The sequence below is a fragment of the Meriones unguiculatus genome, chromosome 16, assembly GCF_030254825.1.
Source record: "Meriones unguiculatus strain TT.TT164.6M chromosome 16, Bangor_MerUng_6.1, whole genome shotgun sequence".
In the NCBI taxonomy this organism is placed as follows: Eukaryota; Metazoa; Chordata; class Mammalia; order Rodentia; family Muridae; genus Meriones; species Meriones unguiculatus.
In genome coordinates this window covers 6,176,276-6,198,937 of record NC_083363.1, presented here as the reverse complement: position 1 = coordinate 6,198,937, position 22,662 = coordinate 6,176,276, and the positions used below count along the sequence as shown (strand labels likewise).

Genomic DNA, 22,662 nt, shown 5'->3' with positions numbered 1-22,662 from the left:
CTTCCTTCCTTCCTTCCTTCCTCTCTCTTTCTTTTTCTCTTTTAGTTACATACAGTAATTAGTAAAAATTAAAACCAAATGTAACTTGTACAGAAAAAAAAAATGGAATGCTTCCTGAATTTGCATGTCATCCTTGTGCAGCGGCCATGCTAATCTCCATACTGTCCCAATTTTAATACATGTACTGCTGGAGCAAACGCTGTATGGAGTAAGTTTCTTTGTTTGATGCTCAGAGATCTGGAATATTCCTCATAGACTAGTTATTTTCATTTGTAGCTATATTTTTCTTTATATTGTTTTTAATAGAAGGGACTGTGAGGGTGTGTGTGTGTGTGTGTGTGTGTGTGTACTGCTCTAATAGTTCTTGGATTCTTGACAAAGAGACAACGAAAGGGAAGAAGGAAGGCTGGCTGGCTGGAATGACACGCTTCATTCTGAGACCCATATCAACCAAATCCCATCTGCACTGTGTTGTTGATTTTTTTATATAATAAGCAAGACACGATATCTTGAGTTTAATGAATTTGTGACTAATGAGAACTGGCTGCATCAATAAAGTCATCTTGTGAAATAGCTGCTGTCTGTAAGCCTTAAGTTTCTGATGTAGAACAAAAGGGAACACCTTACTTTGGGAGGATTGTTCTGTTTCTGAATAAGAATCCTAAGTACAGAGCTGTGTTGATGGCAGACAGACCTCGCTCAGACCATAGCATGTATGCTCCTGGTCTGTGCAAAAGCCTTCTCTTGACTCTTCCTCTTTGAGCCCTGCTCTGGTCCCTTCTCCATATAACAGTAGCTCTCATATGTTTAAGTATTTCCTTAGTGTGCACTGCTTGCTTGTTTGTCTGTTTGACAATGAGAAGGCTAACAGTTGCGAGGGGTTTGACTTCAGGAGCTGCTCTGTGCTGTGACTCCTCTATTTTGCACTTCTCTTGTTCATATGTTAAGATCTATATCTCACTCTGTCTCAGTATTCTCATGACCAGGATCTTGTATTAGTGCCTTTCTGCAGTCCCACTGAGTGCTAGACAGCCTGCACGGCATGTAGCACCTTGTCACCCTCCTGACAGTCCTGCAGATCAGTGCTGTTGTCCTCGCTTGTTTGATGCACGCATTTCCCCGGAAAGGGCACCTTCGTTGGTCCTGGTGGCAGTTAGCAACTACTGGCACAGAAGAGAGAAGTAGCGTGTTTTGCTTCTGTGCCCCCGACAGCTGTAGCAGATACATAGTGAGTCTGTGTCTGTTGCTGTCTACTGAACTTAGCCACAGAGATTTTGATAGATACATTGTGTCTAATAGGACAGTGAGGAGCCCGGATGTTCCCCCATGGTCCTTCATAGAGGCGCCCTTCCAGGCTTTTCTCCTGTGTCCTTTCTCTCGAGATTCTTACCTACTCACGTATTTCTGATTTTTATGGCTCCTGAGGGAAACTGGATCATTTGAGCTTAAACATAGCAAGATTGCCAGAGGGTGAGTCTGGCAAGATTGGCATAATGGGCAGCCCAGAAAGCAGGGCTGGACTCTGGACACCTGCCAGACCCTGAGACTTAACTCCTGCAGGTGGTGACTCCCACGTGACAGCCGTGTCCACACAGAGCCGCTGCAAAAGCTCCAGTCTGCTTAGTTTAGCCACTCCCATCAGCATTGCATCATTACTTTCTGGACTCAGTCTCGGCTAGAACATGATCAGAATTCATGACATTGCTGTTCTGACACCCCCCATTCTTCTGAGAACATATTACTTTAAACCATAATAGTAATTTTCATATCATGTTATTTTTATTTTTCAACTGGCTGAAGACACAGCACATGCAGAGAATATTATTCTTCAGACAGTAACTGCCTGGCACACACAGCCTACATAATGGCAATTAAACTGAGCTCCAGACTGACAAACAAGCTGTAAAGCTAAAAGGCAGAATTTCTGTGGAAGATCAGTTATAATTTTACATCTGAGTGTTTTACATATGTGACATTTTGTGTAATAAACAATTAACTACCTGCTTTTGACATTTCGAAGTTAATGTGGGGAAAGTTATACAACAGACACCATGAGTATCACCTCCCCAAGTGAAGTGGCAAATGGCTATCAGCCTCCAGGTTCATGAGGTCCTATTATTCCTCACTGCACATCCTGAACCTCTTTGCCACCAGCCGGCGGTTCATTGTCTTTGATAAACAAGATAATTGATATAAATGGAGGTGTTCTTCTCTAAAATGGTTTCGCAATTGCAGGTTTTTCAGGCTGGAGGTATAATTTTCCTTGTGTCCCATTACTGTTAATCTCTAAATGGATAGATTAGTTAATCTGCCTGCCTTCCAGGTGACACTGGGTGAGTCACCCCTCGACAAAGCGGACAAAACATTCAGTGAAACTAGGGCACAGGAAAAATGATGAACTGTCACACTGATGACCAAGAATATGTGGATTTTGAGCAGAAGGTTTAGAGCTGGGAGGGCAAGAAATACAGCTTAGAGATAAAGAAGAGATGCATCTTCTTCAGGAAGACGACAGGAGCGCCATGGTCAGCCAGTTCTACCACGTGGACACTGCATACACTGAGGAGATTCTGCAGAGCCATCGCAGGCTGGCTTGCTGCTGCTCTTTTGGAATGGGCTAGGCATTGCCGAGCCTACTTTATGTCATGAATTAGTATTCAGCCTTCTCAGCCCTCTGCTGGGTGGCTTTCTTCATGAAATGTCAAGGATCTAGCCTGAAGAAGAGCCATGCAAGTGTGTGTGTGTGTGTGTGTGTGTGTCTGTCTGTCTGTCTGTGCATATGTACGCATGCACATTCACACAAATGCATATATATTTGCATATATATATGCAAAGTATAATAAGGAGGAATTATTAGGATAGCAAGTGGGTAAGATTCTGGGAGCGAGTACAACTGGACTGTCCACAACTCCCTTGAGGAATTTTGTACAACTTATCACTTAGAATCATGATGGCTTGAAATGTAATCAGCAACCTTTGGACTGCTGTGATCATTTTAAAATTTAGTTTAAAGACCAGTTTACACTGTGAGCAAGGAAGGTCGTGGTAAGATGAGAGGTCTTCCGGGCCAGTCCTCCATGGCAGGGTTAGCATAGCACCTTCCAGATCCGGCACACCAAGGGTGCTTTACTGTCCGGTTTAATGTCATCTCCTCACTGAACAGTGGGCTTCCTCCCGCCTCCTTCCACTTTTGAAAGGTTAGCCTTTCTTCAGAACAGTGCAGGTTTCCTGCAACATCTGTCAGCTTGGCAACGAGCACACCCCAAGGAAATGATGAACATTTGAAGACCATCTAAATACTTCAGGGACCTTTTCTTTTCTCTCCTCTCCCTCCTGTCTTCTCTTGGGAAGAGTAGGACAGCCACCTGGCATTTTTCACTCACAGTCGTGCTGATAAATTATAAGGCCCCTTACAGCTGTGTGTGTGTTTTTAAATGAGTTTTGATTTATTCCTAGTGTTGTGATAGCCCTTGGAACCTGCCTGGAAGGCAACTGTGGGAAGAAGCCTTTGTTTAATGAAAGAGCCTGCTTGGCCCTGGACTGTTAGCACAAAGAAGCTTCTTTGCTCTAATGACTCAGATGATCCTGATCTGATTCAGTAGGTCAGAAATTGCTGTCCCCAGCAAATATCGACCAGAAGGAACTGCTTTCTCGGTTATTCTGAAACTGCCAGCTGCATATTACACTAGCAGGTGCTAATAGTTTTTTGCAGGTCAGTAGAATTGTTATTGGCTCTTCCTTCCTTTACCCGCATCCTTTTACAATCACAAGGTGGTTCATGAGCACACAAATCTTGTGCGACTCACGGATCTGAGATACCAGGCCCACCCCCCATTCTGTGGGGTAGACCTGGCCCTTGGTGACTGGGGAAGGACCACAGCAAGGGCTCATTTTCCTGAAATTCAGAGTAAACCTCATCTGACCAAGTTGCTCATGTCACAGGAGGTGGGGCGAAAAAGGAGTGGCTCTTCTTATCACACAATAGAAAGCAGGCAGAGACGGTTAAATCACTTCCTTAAGATTGCTTAGAAAATTGGACTCGCGGTCATGGTCAGTTTTGGGGTCTCTGCTTTCCAGCCTTTGCCTTTTTTAGTGACTGTCTCTAGAGCAGAAGATGGAGTGGAGAGAGTGCCATTTCTCCCTCATGCCTGCAGTATGAAGACATGAGGTCAGGAGAGCTAAAATGCAGACCCCAGGGCTTCCTAAGGGATATGAAAGTATTCAGAATGTCATTTGAAAATGCCGTGTTTATTTTGTATGATCCAGAGCACTAGCAGTAGGCTACTAAAGTAACTAAAGAGCAGCGAAAGGTAACTTTCATTCTAGTTGAGGAAAGCCTTTTGTTTCCTGTAAATTTATAAAAAAAAAAAAAGCCATAGCCTCATCTTATTTCCTCTGTGTAGATTAACCTAGGCCCCCAGAAGGTCATGTGAACTGTGGTTTCATGATGGCAATTTTTTTTTTTTTTTTTTGGAATTTTTAACACTTGACTTCGATAGCATGAGCCCAGCTGTCCCAGTGTACCCTAGGCTAGCCTGGAAACTGGGTGCCACACTTTCTCAGTGTCCCAGTGAAGCTCCTCACCGAGGGCACGTGATCCTGATGGAGCCTGAGCTGGAAACTAAGAGGCTTGAGAGAGCAGCTGTTCCCTGGCCGTGCCCTGGGGCGCAGTGGAAGAGCCCTGCTTTGACCCTCCTGCTCAGTTCTCCCACCTTTACCCGCATGTTTGCTCCTTCAGACAGTGGTGCTCTCCTGAGATCCCTCTCTGCTAGTCGGCCAGGGCCAACTGGGGGCCACGGCCTCCGAGACCCACTGTTACTGTCAGCCTTCTGTAGGCCTCAAGGGGCTGCACGGGAACCTGTTGTGGAGTTTGCACAGCATCCTCACAGAGATAGTCGGGACTGTTGCTACAGCAGTAGTGAAAACGTAAATTTGTAGTTGTTGGTGCTATTCAAACATTTAAGACTCAAGGGCTGTTTGTGATCTTAAAATTATTGAATTTAGAACCAGTTTCTGCCTCCAGCTTAAGGAAAAACTACCAGGTTATTAAAGGGTTAGTTAAAAATAATAATCGCTTCCTAACAAGAGCATTAAACTTCTACACCTGTGGGGCTTTTCAGAGATGTTTACACATTTGTGTTCTCTGGGCAGAATAAGAAGCTGCTCCTCAGCAGGAATCTCTCCTCTCAGGTCCCAGAATGTTATGATTTGACAAACTCTGTAATCTAGTATCGTGTATCTAGTATTCGTTGGTTTCTACATCTTTCAAGACATAAGGAAAAAACCTGTAATAATAAAAATAAATATATAAAAAGTGAAAATAAAAATAATCCTGCCTTTGCTGTGCAGCTTCTCACATTCCTTCCAGAAGGTTTCCAGAACTTGCAAAAGCAGTCTCTGTGACTGTGTGCTGGGTGTATTTTCAGGCTAGCAGTATGAATAACCTCTCAGGGCAGCATCTGCTTCTCTAGGAGATTGTCACATTGCAGTGGCACAGCACTGCCTGAGTTTAGAGCCAGGGCTGGGCTGGCTGGCTTTTCATACAGGCGGACATGGCTTTGTCCAGGGTTTCCAGGCTGGCCTAGAGTGAGTCCCTCTCGGGCACACTGAAGTGGTCAGTGTTGCTAAACATCTCATCCACTAAAACCTCCATCATTTAAACCCCGGATTGCCAGACGGCACAAGAGAGTGAATGGTTAGCAGTGCGTTTGCCTTCCAAGGCCCCAGGGTGAGGACAGAGTGAATTCAGCGGTCCCTGTCAGCTTGCATATCTCTGGCCCACTGTCCCAGCTCATCCTCATCAGCCCCTGGGATATACTTCTCTGAGTTCTCATCTTCCAGAAAGTGCCGGCTTACTCCGCGGTGTTCAGGGCTAGAACGTCAGAGTGGACAGGTCTGAGGGCCGGGGGCACAGTTGAAGGGCTGGAAAGCTATTGCCTCTCTTGTGCTGGCCAAGAAGCAGCTCAGCATGATTGTGAAAGTACACTGTGGGAGTGTAGTGTAGACAGATGTTGTGATGTGTGCGATGCAGTGTGAAGATGGGAGGAGTGATCACATGTGTCGATTGACACCCGCCTACAAGTGGAAAACCGAGAAGAAAGCGGGGCAGAGGCTGGGTAGGGGCCCGGGCAGTGCTGTCATCTCCTTCCTTCTGATGGCTTCTGAAGGGACTGGGAGGTCAGTGGTTTTGCCTGGATCTTTCTGGGTTGTATTTGTGTTTGGGGAGAGTGGGGTTCTTCTCCCCTAGGAACCTGGGAGAAGCTTTGACACATGATCACATGCTACTTGTGATAGTGATTTTTCTTCCGATAGATAAAACTGGGAACCAGTGTATTCAGCGCCTGCTTTGAGAAATACATTTGTGCAGTGTTTTGGTAGTTTTCAAGAAAGATGGCCTTGTTCTCTAATTAGCTATTGTTTGTTTACAGCTGTTATGCTGTTAAGAAAAAACAGCTGTGGATATTTTTTTTCTTTAGAAGAATGGAATGTGGCAGAAAGTTGGGTTACAGGTGGCCTGGGAGCTTGTCTGATGGGCCCTGAGGTTATGAGCTCCTTCAAACCAAACAGCAGTGAGGCTGGGGAGATGGACAGGCAGGACCTTAAGCTACAGTAGCCGTGCTTATGTCTTAAATCAGGAAATACTTTGTGTCTAAATCTTGGCTCTCTGCTTAGAAAACCTTCCAAGAAAAATCTATTGTGAGATATTAAGCACGCGTTTACTGAGTAAGTGGTGGGGCTATTAGAATGCAGTTTTGTGATCCAGCAGCCACGAAAACAGCAAAGAAAGCCCATCACAAGCCACAGGACTTGAGGATAACGATCTATTGTAAGCACCAAGTGTTGTTTCATTTGAAAAGAGCCTGCTTCAAGAAGGCTTTTCTCAGAGCTGGAGAGATGTCTCAGAGGTTAAGGGCACTGGCTACTCTTCCAGAGGTCCTGAGTTCAATTCCCAGCACTCATAGCTTTGGGATCTGAGGTCTTCTTGGTGTGCAGAAGTACATGCAGACAGAGCACCCATGTACATACAATACATAAATAAATCTTTTTAAAAAAGTGTTTTCTTTCATGTCTGGAGACTAGCTCTAGAAACAGTCAAGTAAGAGGCTGCCATTCTGATCTTTAAATGTAGCTGTTCTGGGGTCCCTCAAGTCATGTCCTAGTGAAGTAACTCTGCCTTTAAAAATGTATTGCTCCTGAATTAAATTTACTGGTATGCTGGGAGGTGATGTCACATGTCTTTAATTCCAGCACTCAGGAGGCAGAGGCAGGTAGATCTCTGAGTTTGAGACCAGCCTCGTCTACAGAGCACGTTCCAGGATAACCAGGACTGCACAGAGAAACCTTGTTCTGAAAAACCTAAATAAATAAATAAATAAATAAATAAATAAATAAATAAGATTTAGTGGCAAGCTGTTGGTCACCCCTGAACTATGTAAGAGAGGGGAGATATGAAATGTTTTCAGATGGCTTTTACTGCCACACCCATAGCCCAGGCCCACTGCTCTCCATAAACCTGCAGAATGTATATACTTTGTTAACATGCAACTTTTGCATTCAGAAGCAGCAAATTAAATTTGTCTGAGCAGAATTGCTGTGTGCATGAAGGGGAAAAGTAATTTCTTCCCAAGCAGTTCCCCTGTCTCCTGCTCCTAGCACAGGCTGTTGTAATAGAAATGGGGCTGAGGATGGCAGCGGAAACCTAGGAAGAGACAGACGCAAGATGCTGGGTTCTGGCAGCATGGGTTTGTAAACAAAGTGGCACAAATTGGGACAGAAATTCCAGTGGGACCAAGCAAGAGACTGGAAGACTGGAAATATAGCACAAAGCCGAATCCTATCCAGATGGTGTTTTTAATAAATTTATCAGGTTCATATGAAAGACAGTAATGAACTTCTAAACAGAGAGTGGCCCAACCTAGGGAGAGCAGCTGTGCACTGTCCCTGTGTTGCATCTCGGCAGGGGCGCTCTCCAGTTCTTAGCGCAAAGACCCCAGAACGTATTTGATCCTATGTATTAAGGAGGCCAGGTAGGCAAGCTGAGGCTTGCATTTTTAGGAGAAGAATTAATAATCCAAGAATTTAGCCAGGCAGGACAGCCAGGGCTGTTACACAGAGAAACCCTGTATCAAAAAACAAACAAAGACCCACTCCTGCAACGATCACAGTAAAAGCAATTTCTAAATTTATTTTTTTAAAAAATCCAAGAATTTTCTGCTGAAATGGAGGAAGTAACCGCTAAATGTTGGTGTGGTCAGCGGTGACATTGGGGACAAACCTTTCCTGTCACAGCTTCTATAATATGATCAGCTTGGGAGAGGAGAAAGGGTATGACCAAAATATATTATATGAAAATTTTTTTAATAAATTTAAACCTATAAAAATAATAACCTGAAGAAAAACAGATAAAAGACCTTTTATGACTTTTAAAGGCACACTGTAGTCTATATTCCTTCCTTCCTTCTGTTTTATACTTCTAAATGGTTTCAATAAGTACTTTGCCATTAGTGTCCAGACTTTTATACATGGGTCAGATTTTGACAAAACAAGCTATGAGGACAGACGGGCCAAGGGCGACCTACATAGCAGCTCTCCTGCCATGGTCACTGGCCCCTTCTCTCTAGGTCGGGATCCAGAGCTTGACCGTGCCTTACTTTCCTAAGGAAACCTCCCGCAAGAAGGTGGTGCTCTTCCACTTTTCTGTGGCTTAAGATCTGTGTGGCTTCGGGTAGGGGCTTGGTTAATGAGGTCAAGTAATAAGCCTCACAGAGCAACAACAAAGCAGCAACAGTCCCTGGGGAAGCTCAGTACACCTCTCATTGTCAGTTCAGCCAGAGTCGCGCACCAGCTTGGCTATTAAGGATTGGGACAAGCTGAAGCGATTATCATTTCCACACTGTAGCAGTTTACAGAAGGCCCTCACCGGTGGGTTCTGGACCCAGATGCTGTCCTCTTCATTCTTTTTCCTGCCGTCATTTGCTCTTTGCGTTGATTGAGACCAAAAAGTAGGAGTGAGATTAAGAGAGGTGGTAATGTTTTGATGCTGTGCTCTAAGAGGCAGGAGGTGGGGTTGGCCACCAAGGAGCTGTTAGTGTTCTAAGAAGACACATGGGCATGAGTAGAAGACACTAAGGTCATGGTTATGTGTTCTGTGCTTGGCTTCTTCTATAAGCCTAACTGTGAATGTCTGTCCTGGCCTAGCTCCCAGTGAGCACAGGGTCATGCTAGCTGTGGCCTGTGATAGTCCCTGATATCCATGCGTGATCATGTGCCATCATCCAGGGACAAAATGTTGAGGCAACAAAATACAGTGTAGATGGAAACTAATGCACTCTGGAATCAGCAAAGACAGCTAGGAATACTGAGTTGTCTCCCAAGGTTGTGAGCATTTAAGTGATTGGGTGTGTTTGTGTGTGTGTGTGTCAGACTCACCATCTTTCTCATATTTATAAAATACGTGAAAACATTTAAATATTCCTGTGTAGAAAACCCACGAGAACTGTGCGTGTAGGGTTTAGAGAGCAGAAGCATGGGCTCATTGGTCAGGAAACAGAACATTAGCAAACCTTGAAAACCTCCTTTAATAACCCAATTAACAGAAGGAATGGAGGACATAATAGAGAGAAGAGCGTAGTGAGGCTGAAACAAAGAACAGTTGAAGTGCTGGTTCAAGAAAGCCTACGCGTATAGGAACTGACAAAAACAGAATGTGTAATAGGAAAAGAGAAAAATAGGCAGTTCACAGGAGAAAGACTGAGGGTCATTTTATGGGGCAACGGGAAAATAAAGTTCATTTAGCAAAGGTGAGAAACAAAACCTACACCAATGGACCAATTACTCCTGCTCGTTCCCGAGAGCTGCTGAGGAAATGGAACAATGAGTGGAGAGTGTAATCTTCACAATTCGCTTGGTAACTATCTTGGTCAGATCTATGGAAGTTGAAGGCCGTATATCTATAGCACCATATTCCACCATACCCATGAGTGTAATTCTGCTTCCACACATTTTTATATATGACTGTACATGTATGTGCACATATTTACATATTCCTTTAAAAGAAAAAGCCTCTTATTCAGTAACTTAAAAGGCACTTTTAGATTGCCATCTACCGTTACGAAGAAATGTCCCTACGCAGATTACATTTTGTAATATCCATAGATTATAGTATTTTATAGACTTCAAGCCAGTGACCAAATATACCTGCCCATGGAATGTTTTAACCCTGACTTAGTGTCTGTGGCAGGTGTAATGCTCAGTGTCGGCTCTTGAGCACCTGTCTTTTACACAGGGCTGGATGGCTTTGTACCCTCCTTAACCTCAAGCTCAGTAAGGTCATGTAACTGGCCAATGAGCTGTGAGTAGAGGGTTATGTTACCTTTGGGAAAACATTTTAAGACTGAAACTGTTGTTCTGGGACCTTGAGGGACATGATCCGCAGAGCCACCTGGCTGGATTGGGTAGAACTTGGGTGGGGAGGATGTGTGCAGCACTGTGTTCCTGAGGACCAGGGCTCTGTGTTCCTGCCAGGCTCCTTCAGTGTCTGAGCCCTGCTCCCAGTGCTCTGCATCCTGAAATCACAGAAGACTCCCCTGTCCCAGGAAACAAAGGGGCGCCAGCGTCTACCGTACCCTTTAAGGAGACCATTCACCTAGGGAGTGCTAGGGAAGCTGGGCGCGGTGGCACATGCCTGTAATCCCAGCACTTGGGGAGGCAGAGGCACTCGGATCTTGATGAGTTTGAGGCCAGCCTGGTCTACAAAGTGAGTCCAGGACATCCAGGGCTATACAGAGAAACCCTGTCTTGGGGGAGGCAGGCAGGGAGGGAAGAGTCGTACGGAGCTTCTCCCTGAGCCCTCTTTGTGCAAGGACACTGTCCTTACTGAGAATTGCAAAAGTGTTTTTACTGTGGAGTCAAGGGATTCATCACCCTCCCTGCATTCCTTATTGGTGGTAGTCTTCCTTCTCTGTGGAGATCAAAGCAACTCATTGACAAAAACCAGCACAGGCTTGTCCAACTTTGAAGATACAGTCATTGTTTAGAAGATGACATAAAGGTGTCTGCTTGTACCACTGTAAAGTTAGACTGTTCTGGACTGCTCAATGGTGGTGCTATTACTCACCGTCTTTCTTTTCTGAGTGGACAACAGTAGAGTTTGGTGAAGTGACGTAAGTGTTTAAAGATTGTAGATTGTGATCACGATTTTGAATACGCAGCCGAGAACTTCCCACATCCTTGACTTTCCTCATCCATATCTTAGTGCTTTGAGAACCTCCATCATGTTGAACAGCTGTTGTTTTGTTGGAGCCCTTGACTTCTATCACTGAGCAGGTTGATACGGACTTAAAGTCTAGAGGGAGACTCAGAACCACAGTGCTGCTTTGTCAAGGTCCAGCAGCTCCTAAACAAAGGAAGGTCCCCTGTGTGGCCACGCAGCAAACAGTAGACACACTGGAGCAGTTGGCTGGAGCCAACAGTGTGTCTGAAAAGGGACTGATACCATGTCCTGGGCCCCTTTCCTGCTCTACAGAGTCTAAGTTGCTGGATGGATAAGTTTTCCAGCAACATGTATGAAGCTGTCACTCGTTGGTCCCTCCTGGTTGCTGGCCAGGGCACAGCGTAGTGATAGAACACCTGCAGAGAGTGCGCAAGGCCCCAGTTCAACCCCCAGAAACACATGAAAAATCCATCTGAAGCCCTGAATAGTTCCTCGCTGAGTTACGTTTTACAGTGTAGTTCTGCATTGTGTTATCGTGTTTTATAGTGAATACTTGAGAATGAATTGCTACATATGGTTTGGATATTCCAGCCCGAAGTTCAGCTTTTGTTTGTCTAATTATTTGGCATGGAAACTCTTGTCTGAAGATAATGGAGATGTTCAAGTTTCCCTTTTATTGTTGATTTGAGATGCTAATTAATTAATTTTGTTCTGAGCATGCTACAGGGATATATCTGGCTCCTCTTATCCTAATGCTAGATCTTGTGCTTTGCATTTACAGTTCCCGTGGAGAATGTTGCAACGATTGCAGATTGTGCCAGTGTGATTGAAGGAGTCAGTCGGAGCCGAAATGCCTTGCTGAATGGGGACACTAAGAATTATGACTGGGACTCTGGCTACACGTGTCACCAGCTGGGCAGTGGTGCGATTGTGGTTCAGCTGTCACAACCATATATGATTGGGTCAATACGGTAAGATTTCTTTGCATTTGTTAGTTCAAAAAATGAAAATACACGTGATCCCTGCTGGCTTCCGAGAAGAAACTCTCCTTTGTATAAACCCTAGAGGCTGGGCAGGAGGGCCAGCTGTCTGTGTGGAGTTTTAGTGGGGAGCTACATTAAAATTAGGCCTGAAGTCGGTGTTGGGGGAGAGGACTGGATAAGAGGACTCTCTCTTAACTATCTGCAGCCTTAAACAGGTGATGTTGAGAGGCAGTGTCGATAAAAACTATTTTCAGCTTCAATAAACAACTTTGTATATGAACCAAAGAAACCCAAATGTGAAGCCTAGTTCCAGATAACCTTTAAAGTGGCCTTGAGTTTCTCCTTGACCCATTTTGTTTTAAGAAATGAACTTTAACTTTGGTTGACTTGTAGGATTTTATTAGTTTTCAAGTCTGAGACTGATGAACCCCCCCTTGCAAAAGTTGGTTCTCAAGGTCATTGGGTCTCAAGTAGATACTTTTTTGGTTTTCTTGTGGCAGGGGTTTTCTGTGTAGCCAGTGGCTGTCCTCAACTCACTTTGTAGACCAGTCTGGCCTCAAACTCACAGCGATCTGCCCACTTCTGCCTCCTGAGAGCTGGGATTACAGACGTGGGCTACCATGCCTGGCTGATACTATTTCTTTTCATTTGTCTGCTTTCCGCTCTCTTTCCATCTTCTCCCTTCCCATCCTCTTCCCTTCTCACCTCTCCTCCATTCTCTTCCCCTCCTGTCCTTCCCCTTTTCTCTTCTTTCTCATTCTCTCCTCCCATCCTCTCCCTTTCTACCTTCTCCACCCTCTCCCCTTCCATCCTGTCTCCCTTCCATCCTGTCTCCCTCTCATCCTGTTCACTCCTCTCCTCTCCCATCCTTTACTATCCCTTCCCCTCCTGTCCCCTTCTCCCTTGGTCCTAAGAAGGCCTTTGAAGGGCTCATATTGGGAACTAAGTGTCTGCCTCAGTCTGTAGAGGTACTGGCACGTCATGACTGACTGCCCCTCACAGAGCTCTTCTACACTCGGCTCGCTCTCCCCTGCTCTCTTCGTAGACAGTCTATAGAAAGAAAGAACCCGCACAGGACAGCAGAGGTAGGCAGTGTAGCAGACACACGCCTGTTGGTGCTCAGGACAACCACCACAGCTTAATGCTGCTCTGTGGTTCCTGCTTGTGTCGATGAGTTGGCGCAGGATGTCTTGCATTGAGACGATTAGATTTCTTCACTTCAGCTAACCCCACTTCATCAAGAGTCACATCATAGGCCAAGTATCATAGGAGATGAAATGGGGGGAGGGATGTCAGCACTAGGGGCCAGATGAACTCACAAGCCGTATTCTTTCCATTTTCTGAGCTGTGTGCACTCACTGTGTGCTCTTGCTGTCTACACAATAAGCATTCCTAGGACTCTGTCATGGATGATGTAAACTGTGACTGTATCTCCCAATATAGTTTGTCCCTCCTCACAAATGTGCTAACAGTTGTCCTTCTCTTGTCTTCTGGCTCCATCTCCCCTACAATTTCTTGAAGATTACCAGTCGTGTCTCTGAGATTACATCTGCAATTTCTTGTAGCGGGTTTGGAGTGTAACTCATCTGAGCCAGAAGAGTTGAAATCATTTAAATTGACTAGACACTCTTTTCGCTCCACCTATTTGGGACTTCAATTTTCTCTTTATTATGTTTGTTCTGCCGTTTCTAATTTGAGGACCAGTCTTCTTCCCAATGAAGATGGAAGCAAACGGGCAACTTAGGACCTCTGTCTACTCTCCTCTAATGGCTTCTGCATCCCGTTCACTTACCTAGCAGTGGGTACCCTTTCCTTCCTTCCACCCTACACCTGCCTGTCTGTATCCTTGTGTGTCTCAACCCAAGCCAGCTAAAATGGAATTCCATTGTCTTTCCCCTTCCCAGTCACCTTACCTCAATATTGCCCAATATTCATCATCAGTTCAGTGGTTCCACACACTTTTGGAGCAAGCCCAAATCACAAGGCCCTTCTGAAATTTGTTTCTTATCTCCTCCTCAATGGCCAGAGGTTCTGGTAGTGCTGCCTCCTGAGAACTCCCAGAGTTCTCCCTTCTCCACTGTCCCACTGAGGGAAACTTTCACAGTGTCGTTCCTCTACCTGATCTCCATTTGACCCTGTTTTTCCCACCACACCATTCCCAACTCCATTTCCCCACAGCAGGTGTTATAAGGCCAGAGGAAAGGGAAAGTACTATTAGTGACCTCTGTTCCCGCCTGACCGCCTGTGTCTCGTCCTCCTCAGCCACCCAACTGCTGTTTCAGTGCATCTGTGGGCGCTGTGCTCCTTTATATTTCATGCCTCTGAGTCTTGGATCAGACTGATCTCATCACTTACAATCTTCCTCCCTTTGTACTCTCTCTTTGCCATTCCAGTATTCCAGTGAGAATACTGGTCCAACCTCCCATATCCTCTGTGCTTACTGAGAAATACCCTCCATCTTGCTTAGGATTTCTTTTGATATGATAAAACGCCAATGACTGAAAGCAACTTGGGGGGGGGTAAAAGGATTTTTTTCCAGCTTACAACTCTTGGGTCTCGGGCTGGAGAGATGGCTCAGAGGGTAAGAGCACTGGCTGCTCTTCCTAAGTGGTCCTGAGTTCAATTCCCAGCAACCATATGGTGGCTCAAAAACCATCCATAATGAGATAGGATGCCCTCTTCTGTCCTGCAGGCACACATGCAGGCAGAATACTGCATAAATAATAAATAAATTAAAAAAAAAAAAAACAACTCTTGGGTCACACTTCATCACTGAGGGAAGTCTGTGCAAAAATTCAATTCAGGAACCTGGAGAAAAAAGGCCATGGAAGAATGCTGCATACTAGCTTGCTCCTCATGGCTTGCTCAGCCTGATTTCTTACACAACTCTCACCTGCCCAAGGGTAGCATTGCCCACAATGGGCTCTCCCACATCAATCGGTAATTAAGAAAATGCCCCAATGGCATACCCCTGGGGAAGTCTTATGGAGGCATTTTCTCCAATAAGATTTCCTCTACCCGGTGTGTCTAGGTTTGTAGTATCTTGCCAAAGCCAACTGGTATACCTCCATCAAACACTTACACCTGTTGCAGAGCTCCTGTCATTTCTGTCAGTTGTTTTCCTATTGATTCCCCCAGTCTTGCTTGTTGCATGAGGCCTGAAACAGCTCAGAATAAGTCTTTCTTGTTTCAGGTTGAGTATGCCCTGAGGAAGTCTTTGAGGACAGAGAGGATTATAGCAGGTTTAAGAGGAAATTTACAATTTTAGATCAAGCAGATCCCTATGAGATGGTTGCCAGGGTGACAGCTCAACAAGCAAGGACTGGTCCTAGGGCGCAGCCACCCTGGCCTCCAGCGTTTCCAAAAATTTGAATTCTGACTCTGTGTCAAGAAGAGTGTGTTACTGGGCTCCAGGCAGACAGAATGGGCCCACCTGGTTTTATCTAAGTGTGGGATGAAAATGGTTACTCCAAACAATTTCTTTTCTCCTGACTCAGACTAGACACGATGAGCATACAACCAGAGGCAGAATTGTCTATCTCAGCACAGTGTGGCGCCTCTAACTTCCTGAAGCCTTGCTATTGTCTCTGCAGTGAGAAAATCCATTCAGCCGGAGTGCTGTGTAACTAGCCAGGCATTCAGAGAGACACGTCTCGGTGAAGCTAACATTATGTTGTCGGGAACTGCATTTGCCTCTTCTGTGACATTATTAAGGAGAAAGGGAGGGAGGTTTCCTGGCCACCAATGCCCGTGGACAACACTGGGTATCTTGGCAGGCTGCAGTTACAGGAGAAGCTGTTCCCAGATAGATATTTATTGATAGGAAACTAGATCAGTGGCACCTTTTCCTGGGGGTGGGTAATTGACCAGCAACGGGCTGATTAGTCCATAGCATTTGACCCACATCTTCTATTGCTCATGATGACCAAGTTGCTTTCCTAGTCACTGTATCCGTAGCCACCCAGTGATTTGGAATCCACACCTACTCGGCAAATGTTATAGGGCTGAGATTCTTTCTCCACAGACAAATTGTTGCAGAGCTGGGAACCTGGAAACCTACCTCCCCTGTCATATAAGCTTTGAAAATATGGGTTTCTTTATAGTTGTTGACTATCAGGCAAAGGTCTCAGTTGTTGATGTTCTTAATTCCTCATATGGTATGTAGGGAGCTGGGGATGAGATCTTTCATTGCCTCCTGAGAGCTTGCCATGTGGCTAGGCAGGCAAGCAGAGCCAGGTTTCCGGCAGAGAGAGTGCCTGTGCTCCAGGGTCAGCAGAGCCCAGTCCTGCAAATGTTTCTGGCATGGGTAAGAACCCTGTGCTCTCCTGGGGAAGGTAGCTGGAAAGATGCTCTCTGACCGCCCTGTCCCTTCATTTTCTTCATTATTCAGAAAATGCTTAGTTTTTTTCTGTGTATCAAATACTGTGGTCAATGCCGAGGATACAGCATTGAGTAAATAAGCCAAGCACTGACATGCTTTTAGAGCTGGCATTCAGGACAGAGACACAAGCAGGAAATAAGCGTGGAAGTGTGCTACAAGGAAATCAGAAGGCTGTGAGGAAAAGGAGGAAACAGAGAAGGCAGGGAGTGAGTTAGGTTTTAGACTGGGTGGTCAGAGAACTTTCACTGAAAAGGGGACACGTAAAAAGAGCGGTAAAAGCAGGCCTCCCTGGAGATCCAAGGAGAGTGCCAAGGACTGGAGGAGGGAGGGAGAACAGGAGACAAGGCCTGGGAGATTTGGGGGTGACAGCCAGGAGGGGATTTGTTGCTGTCTTTCTACACTCAGCACCAACGCCCAGACCACTTCCTTCCTATGGCATTCCCATCCCAGGCTTCATGACCGTCATTGTGGGAGAGGAAAAGGAGATGCGAGCCCCAAAAACAAGGCCCTGGAGGTACCTTCCCTGCCTCCATTCTTCAGCTGCTGGGAGAGCCAGCTTCCAGCCATTACCTTTGGCAGGGCACGCCCCCAGGGCAGTGTGCCTGGAAACAAAGCAGCTGGTCTTTGTTGCTAGGCTTTCATGCACTGCAGAATTTACTCACTTTTAGGGGAGCGAGAAACTACCTGGAATGTGCCTTAGAAGCAGTTAATCGAGTAGTAATTATATCATTTTCATGCCATTTTAAAAACATTAAAATTTAAATAACAGTAAATCTTTAGAGGCCTGACCACATTAAAAAAAACAAAAAAAAAAAAACAAACAAAAAAAAAAAACAGGCTAGAGTTGTAATAACTAACCAAATCTGTTGTGTGTTAGTTTATAGTCCCTCTGTCACCTGATTATCTTTCTGCCTGCTGATGGAGACATCCTTTAAGTGTCCTCAGGTCTAGGAGGGGAAGCTCACTGTTATGCAGTGAGCTTGCTGAGCATCCACCTGCCTTTCCAGCTAAGAGACGACAGGCTTTACTGAAACCTTAATTGTAAGATAATCAACTAAACTAACAATTTTTACATTAGCTTAGAAAGAACAGTTTCGTAATTGATACATGCAATAGTGTATGTAAAATGCCCATGATGCTTTAAATAACAAACTTTAAGTAAATAGGGTGCCTAAGGAGCTCCATTGTCAATAGATGGAGCTAAATAAGCGCAGATTAAGGAGTTAATGACACAGAACACTTTGACTCCTCAATTGGAATGTGTGCATGTGTACATATGTGGTAAAGTTTAGGAATGAACAGGCTAGCCAGGAGCATATTCTCCGTGGCTGTTCATCATCTCTTTAGTCTGGGATGGGGCTCTTTTTTTTTTTTTTTTTTTTTTTTTTTTTAATAGGGGAAAAATACCTACAGGTCTGTCCCCTATGCAAGACAATCTGGCACAGAAAGACTGAAGGACAAATCGGTTTGTGTCCTACAGTTATTACACATAGGTAAAAAAAAAAAAATAACAGCAAAGGGGAAAGGAAATGTAAAAAGAAAGGACTCACACAAGTGGCTATGGCCTTTTCTCTGAGTCTGTTTTTCTTTTTCTCTGAACAGTTAGGTCCACACTGGGTCAACTGCCCTTTCATTACTGAAGAGTTCTGCCTACTGTAGGTTACCTATGCAGGCTGTGAGTACCAAGAACCCCCTTTGGCTGCTATTTTTACCTCCTTTTCGCTGCTAAAGTATTCCTCATCCTTTTCTGTCCCAAGAGAGAGGCACAGAAAAGAAAAAGAACTGGAGGCCCTTTCATTTTGTCTTCTACTTAATAGCTCTAAATAAAGGTTTATGCGATAAGGGTGGGGAGAGGAATTGAAGTTTATGATTCAAATTATAGTTTATAGTTCAGATATTTTCGGGGGGGGCTACTGTTTTGTGGAGGATCACAGAAAATCTCAAATTGAAGCTAGTGACGTTTTTAGATAATTGTGATGGACTTGGTCTCCAGCAGATTCCAAGCGTCTACCGTGTGCACTGAGCACTCTGTGAACACTCATCGGCTGCCCTGACAACACTCTTGTATTAGTGCAGCTAACGGGAGTTCTATCTATCAACTAAATTGAACATCATATTTGCTCAGGGTGGCTGATCTAAGCGTGTGTGAGGAAACTGCTAAAGACCTGGCCCGGCAGGTGAGTGAGAAGGGGCTCAGGAGGCAGGCACCAGCATCAGCACCTGGAAGGCTGCCGGCTGCCTGCTGTCTCGTCCCCCTCCGCTTCCATTTCATCCTGTCTGAGCGCTGCTGGGGCAGCTGCACATCTATTTAAATTAAGACAGCCTTCTTTGCAACCTCGAGAGCTAGAAATTTCCTTTTATAGTCTGAAGAATACAGAAAGCATCTAAATATATGACTCCTCTGCTTTGGATTAAGATTGCCTATAAGTCTAGTTGAAATTGGAAAGATATTTTACAAAATCTGCTCCCTATCAGTCATGCTGAGCGCTGTCTGTCACAGCCCCGAACTGAGAAATCCTTCCTTGTCCCGCTGGTCTATGATTTATTTACTAAGTGTTGTTTCTCCCTGAGCCCATCTGCATCATGCTAACGTCTCCTCGTCACCCACAGACCTCGGCACTCTGACTTCCAGAAAAATCTTACAGCAAAGAATTATATCTGTGGTTCCCAGCAGATGCTGGAGTCTGAGCTGTGTGAACATATAAAGGCCAGGAATCCTGGAGCCTGGCAGCAGATCGTGTGGGGCACAGTAAATGAGCCTAGCCATCTTCCCTGGTAGAGAAATTTCAAGATGAAATGAATTACTTTGGCAACTAAGTTGCATGTGAAAAATACAAGAGGGAGGGGTGCTAGAATTCAGATGTTCTTTGGAAATGCAAGAAAGGTTAAATGCCAAAAAGGGAAAAAAGTGTTTATGTGTGTGATTTACCTCACACGTCAGCCATTTGTCTCTCTCGAGTCACTGGGGAACGTGACAGCCAGTCATCACATACACAGCTAGATAATGTGAAGAGCCTTCTAGTTGTCAAAGATTAGCCCATCAAGAGGACGTTTTTACAGCAGATTTAGCCCCATTTGACCTAATACTCCATGCACAAGCGCACGCTTTGTTAATTATCTAGAGTTTTGGGTTATGATTCCTCAAAAGCACCCCTCAGTCATTCGCTTGTTATAGAGGATTGAGTGGGCACATTCTGGGGTTCTGGGAAAGCCACTGTGTCCTGGTCTAGCTGATGGCCACTGCTGCTCCTGAGTAGCCCACACCATGTCCCAGAAATGTGGTTGCTCTTGTGAGGGCTGATGGAAGGACTTTGATAAAAACAGATGGAATTTCTAGAGATTGAGTAGATGAGTCTGCTTCTATGTATCCTTTGAGTACTGGTATTTAGAGCTGTTCTGGGAGTCGTGAAGAGCCATAGTTACTTATGCTCAATCCTAAAAGCAATCCAACATAGTCAGTCTATCTTTGGAAGTCTTCATATTTCTCAGGTACCTTTATTTCCCTCTGGGCACTCAACATTTTGGTGTCTCTTAGTAGCTCTTGGTATCATGGTGTGCAGTCACAAGCCCTCCCCTGCCCCTGCTGTTTTGTTTGTATGTTTTAAGCTTAACCCCCTGTAAAAGCATAGTCACAGAGGCACTTGACAAAAGCATTCTCATAGGTAAGAAGTGAACCACTGTGACCAAGAATGTCTGAGTCCTACGTCTGCTCCTCTGGCCTGGCCCCTCTGCCTGCATTCCACACCCTTCTGCTGAGTAGCTGTGGCTAGGAAGGCTGCCTTGTGCCTCAGCAACTCCTTTCATCTGCCCCCAAGGACACTTGGGGCTGCACTCCTGCTGAGGAGTCTTTTTTTTCCTGCTGTCCTGCCTCTCAGTGATGTATCAGATTCAATATAAGAGGGATCAGTTACTAGATAAATGCGCACTATGCTTTTCCTTCAGTCAGGATCTTCTTTCCTTGCTGCCCTTGAGTCCTAATGGGAAGGCTTGTCTTTCTCCCTTCTGAAACCATGTTCCTCAGTGATGACATTGCCAGTCTTGGGTCATGATTCTTTTCCTGTAACCCAGCACCACTAAGGATGGCCTCGGTTTCTTCAGTTTGTTGTTCAGGAGTGGATGATATTTCTCTTGCTTGCTATGCCTCTCAGTAGTTCTTTTTCTTTATATTTAATGTGTTTGGGAATTTTACCTGCATACATGTCTATGTACCATGTGTGTGCCTAATGCCTGCAGAGCCCAGAAGAGGGTTTGGATGCTCTGGAACTTGAGTTACGGCTGCTGTGAGCCACCATGTGGGTGCTGGGAATTGAACCCAGGCCCACCTGGAAGAGCAGGTGACTCTCTTAACTGCTGAGCCATCCTACCCCTTCTCCCTCCAGTAGTTCCTGGGTGAAAGCTGTGCTCACTATCATTTGGGAGGTGAAGACACCTGCTGCTGGGCTCCTTGCTCTTGTCAGTGTATGCAGGCTGAGGGAGCTGTGCTGAGGCACTCTGCAGCCTCCAGTTTCTTGTACTGAGCACAGCCTCCTCAGCTCTAGAAGAAAAAGGGGGAGACCCACCTTTGTTTTGAGTTTTGTTTGGCTTCAAATAACAGGGAAAAAAAAAGGTTTAAATTCTTTTTCTATTTGTTATTTATTTATTTATTTATGGGTTCTGTTTCTATCTTTTTTTTTTAATATGCAGGATAATATCCTACAATGAACTATACAACATTTTTTTTCCACTTGTATTTTTTTGTCCCAAAGAAGTAAGACAACTGTTTCAGCTTTAATTATAGGTCTGTGTATTTAAGCAGGAATAAGGAAAAGGGCAAAGTGAGAAAATAAAATGATCTTGAGACTCCCACGCGAGCCTGCCCCTTCTCATAACGAAAAGCCTTAGCCCTCCTCAGAGCCCTTATATCATGTGCTGGGATGATGCCCCTGTGCACATGATTATTAGGTGGCACGAGGTCATCAGACTAACCCTAGCAATGCTGCCTAAGAAATTGAGGGCCATCGTGATGGAATGGCTCACCTAGCCACACTACTGCCACAGAGCCCGGCCTTGTGCTGGGCTCAGCATGCTTTGGGGATTTCTGCAAACCCCCATATTCCATGTGCTGAATTTCTTTCTGATGCTTAAAAGCAGCTTTATTGAGATATAGTCGCCCATGTAAAATACATAAAACAGCGAGGGGCTCTTCTTCTGAAGCTGAGGATTAAACCAGAACCTTGAACATGCTAAGTAAGCACTCTGCCACTGAGCTATATTCCCAGTCTTCCGTTTGTTTTTATTTATTCACTTCTCACTGTATAGCCCAGGCTGGCCTCAAACTCTCCATCATCTTGCCTCTGTCTCCAAAGTGCTAGGATTATAGGCATAGGACACCATGCCCAGCTACATTTATTTTTAAAAGTTGTCCTTTGAGGCCACAGATTCTGGATGTGTCTAAAACAGCCCTATAATAATTGTGGTTTATATTAGTATCAGCTTCAAAAATATTCTGTAAATTAAAAAAGCTGTCTGCTTACTATACTGTTCTGATCCAGAATGAGAGACATTGCTGATTATATATGTTTGATTTCTTATTCATGAAATTTACTTCTTAGGAAAAACTGTGTTTCTGTTACAAATATTTAATCAGGTTTTTTGTAACTAGTCCCTGTGTTTTGTCAGCAGAGTGATAAATCATGCACATCATGAAGTTTGGGAGGCAGGCAAGATCCCAGCGGACTTGAAGCTGCTCAGGGAAAACAGGCACTGGGGGTGTCCACTACCTTTAGTCTGACTTCTTGGATGATACTGTGCTCTGTGTTGTGTAAGACTGTGGCGACTGCTTCTGGCTTTGGGGATTTGGGAATAAGCTGTGCAGCCACGGAGAACACACTGGAGCTGCACCGTTGAGATGCCATCTGGGTTTCCTCCTGGCATTTCCGAGTGCTGATCCCACACCCGTCTTCAGTCCTCGATAAAGCATGGTTATGGTCAGCCCATTCGGTTCATGTCCAAGGGTGAGGCTGATGAGACGAGGAGCCTGTAGGACTCGGAGTGGCCTCGGTTGAGCAGAACCACTTCTGTGACTCTGAACTTCCATTCCGAGGCCA

At 45.0% G+C, this 22,662-nt stretch overlaps 1 protein-coding gene and 1 non-coding gene across 3 annotated transcripts in view; one reads left to right on the top strand and one right to left on the bottom strand.

Annotated features, from left to right (window-relative positions):
- The window catches only part of Btbd9 (BTB domain containing 9), a 346,626-nt gene that overhangs the window by 247,511 nt on the left and 76,453 nt on the right, over window positions 1-22,662 (top strand). For both annotated transcript variants that reach the window (XM_060369206.1, XM_060369205.1), the window contains exon 8: window positions 11,994-12,183. In XM_060369206.1, coding sequence (XP_060225189.1) covers window positions 11,994-12,183 — 190 coding nt within the window. The remainder of the gene's footprint in view (window positions 1-11,993; window positions 12,184-22,662) is intronic.
- LOC132648434 (U6 spliceosomal RNA) lies at window positions 97-198 on the bottom strand. Its single transcript, XR_009586836.1, has one exon. It is a non-coding gene; the product is annotated as a U6 spliceosomal RNA (small nuclear RNA).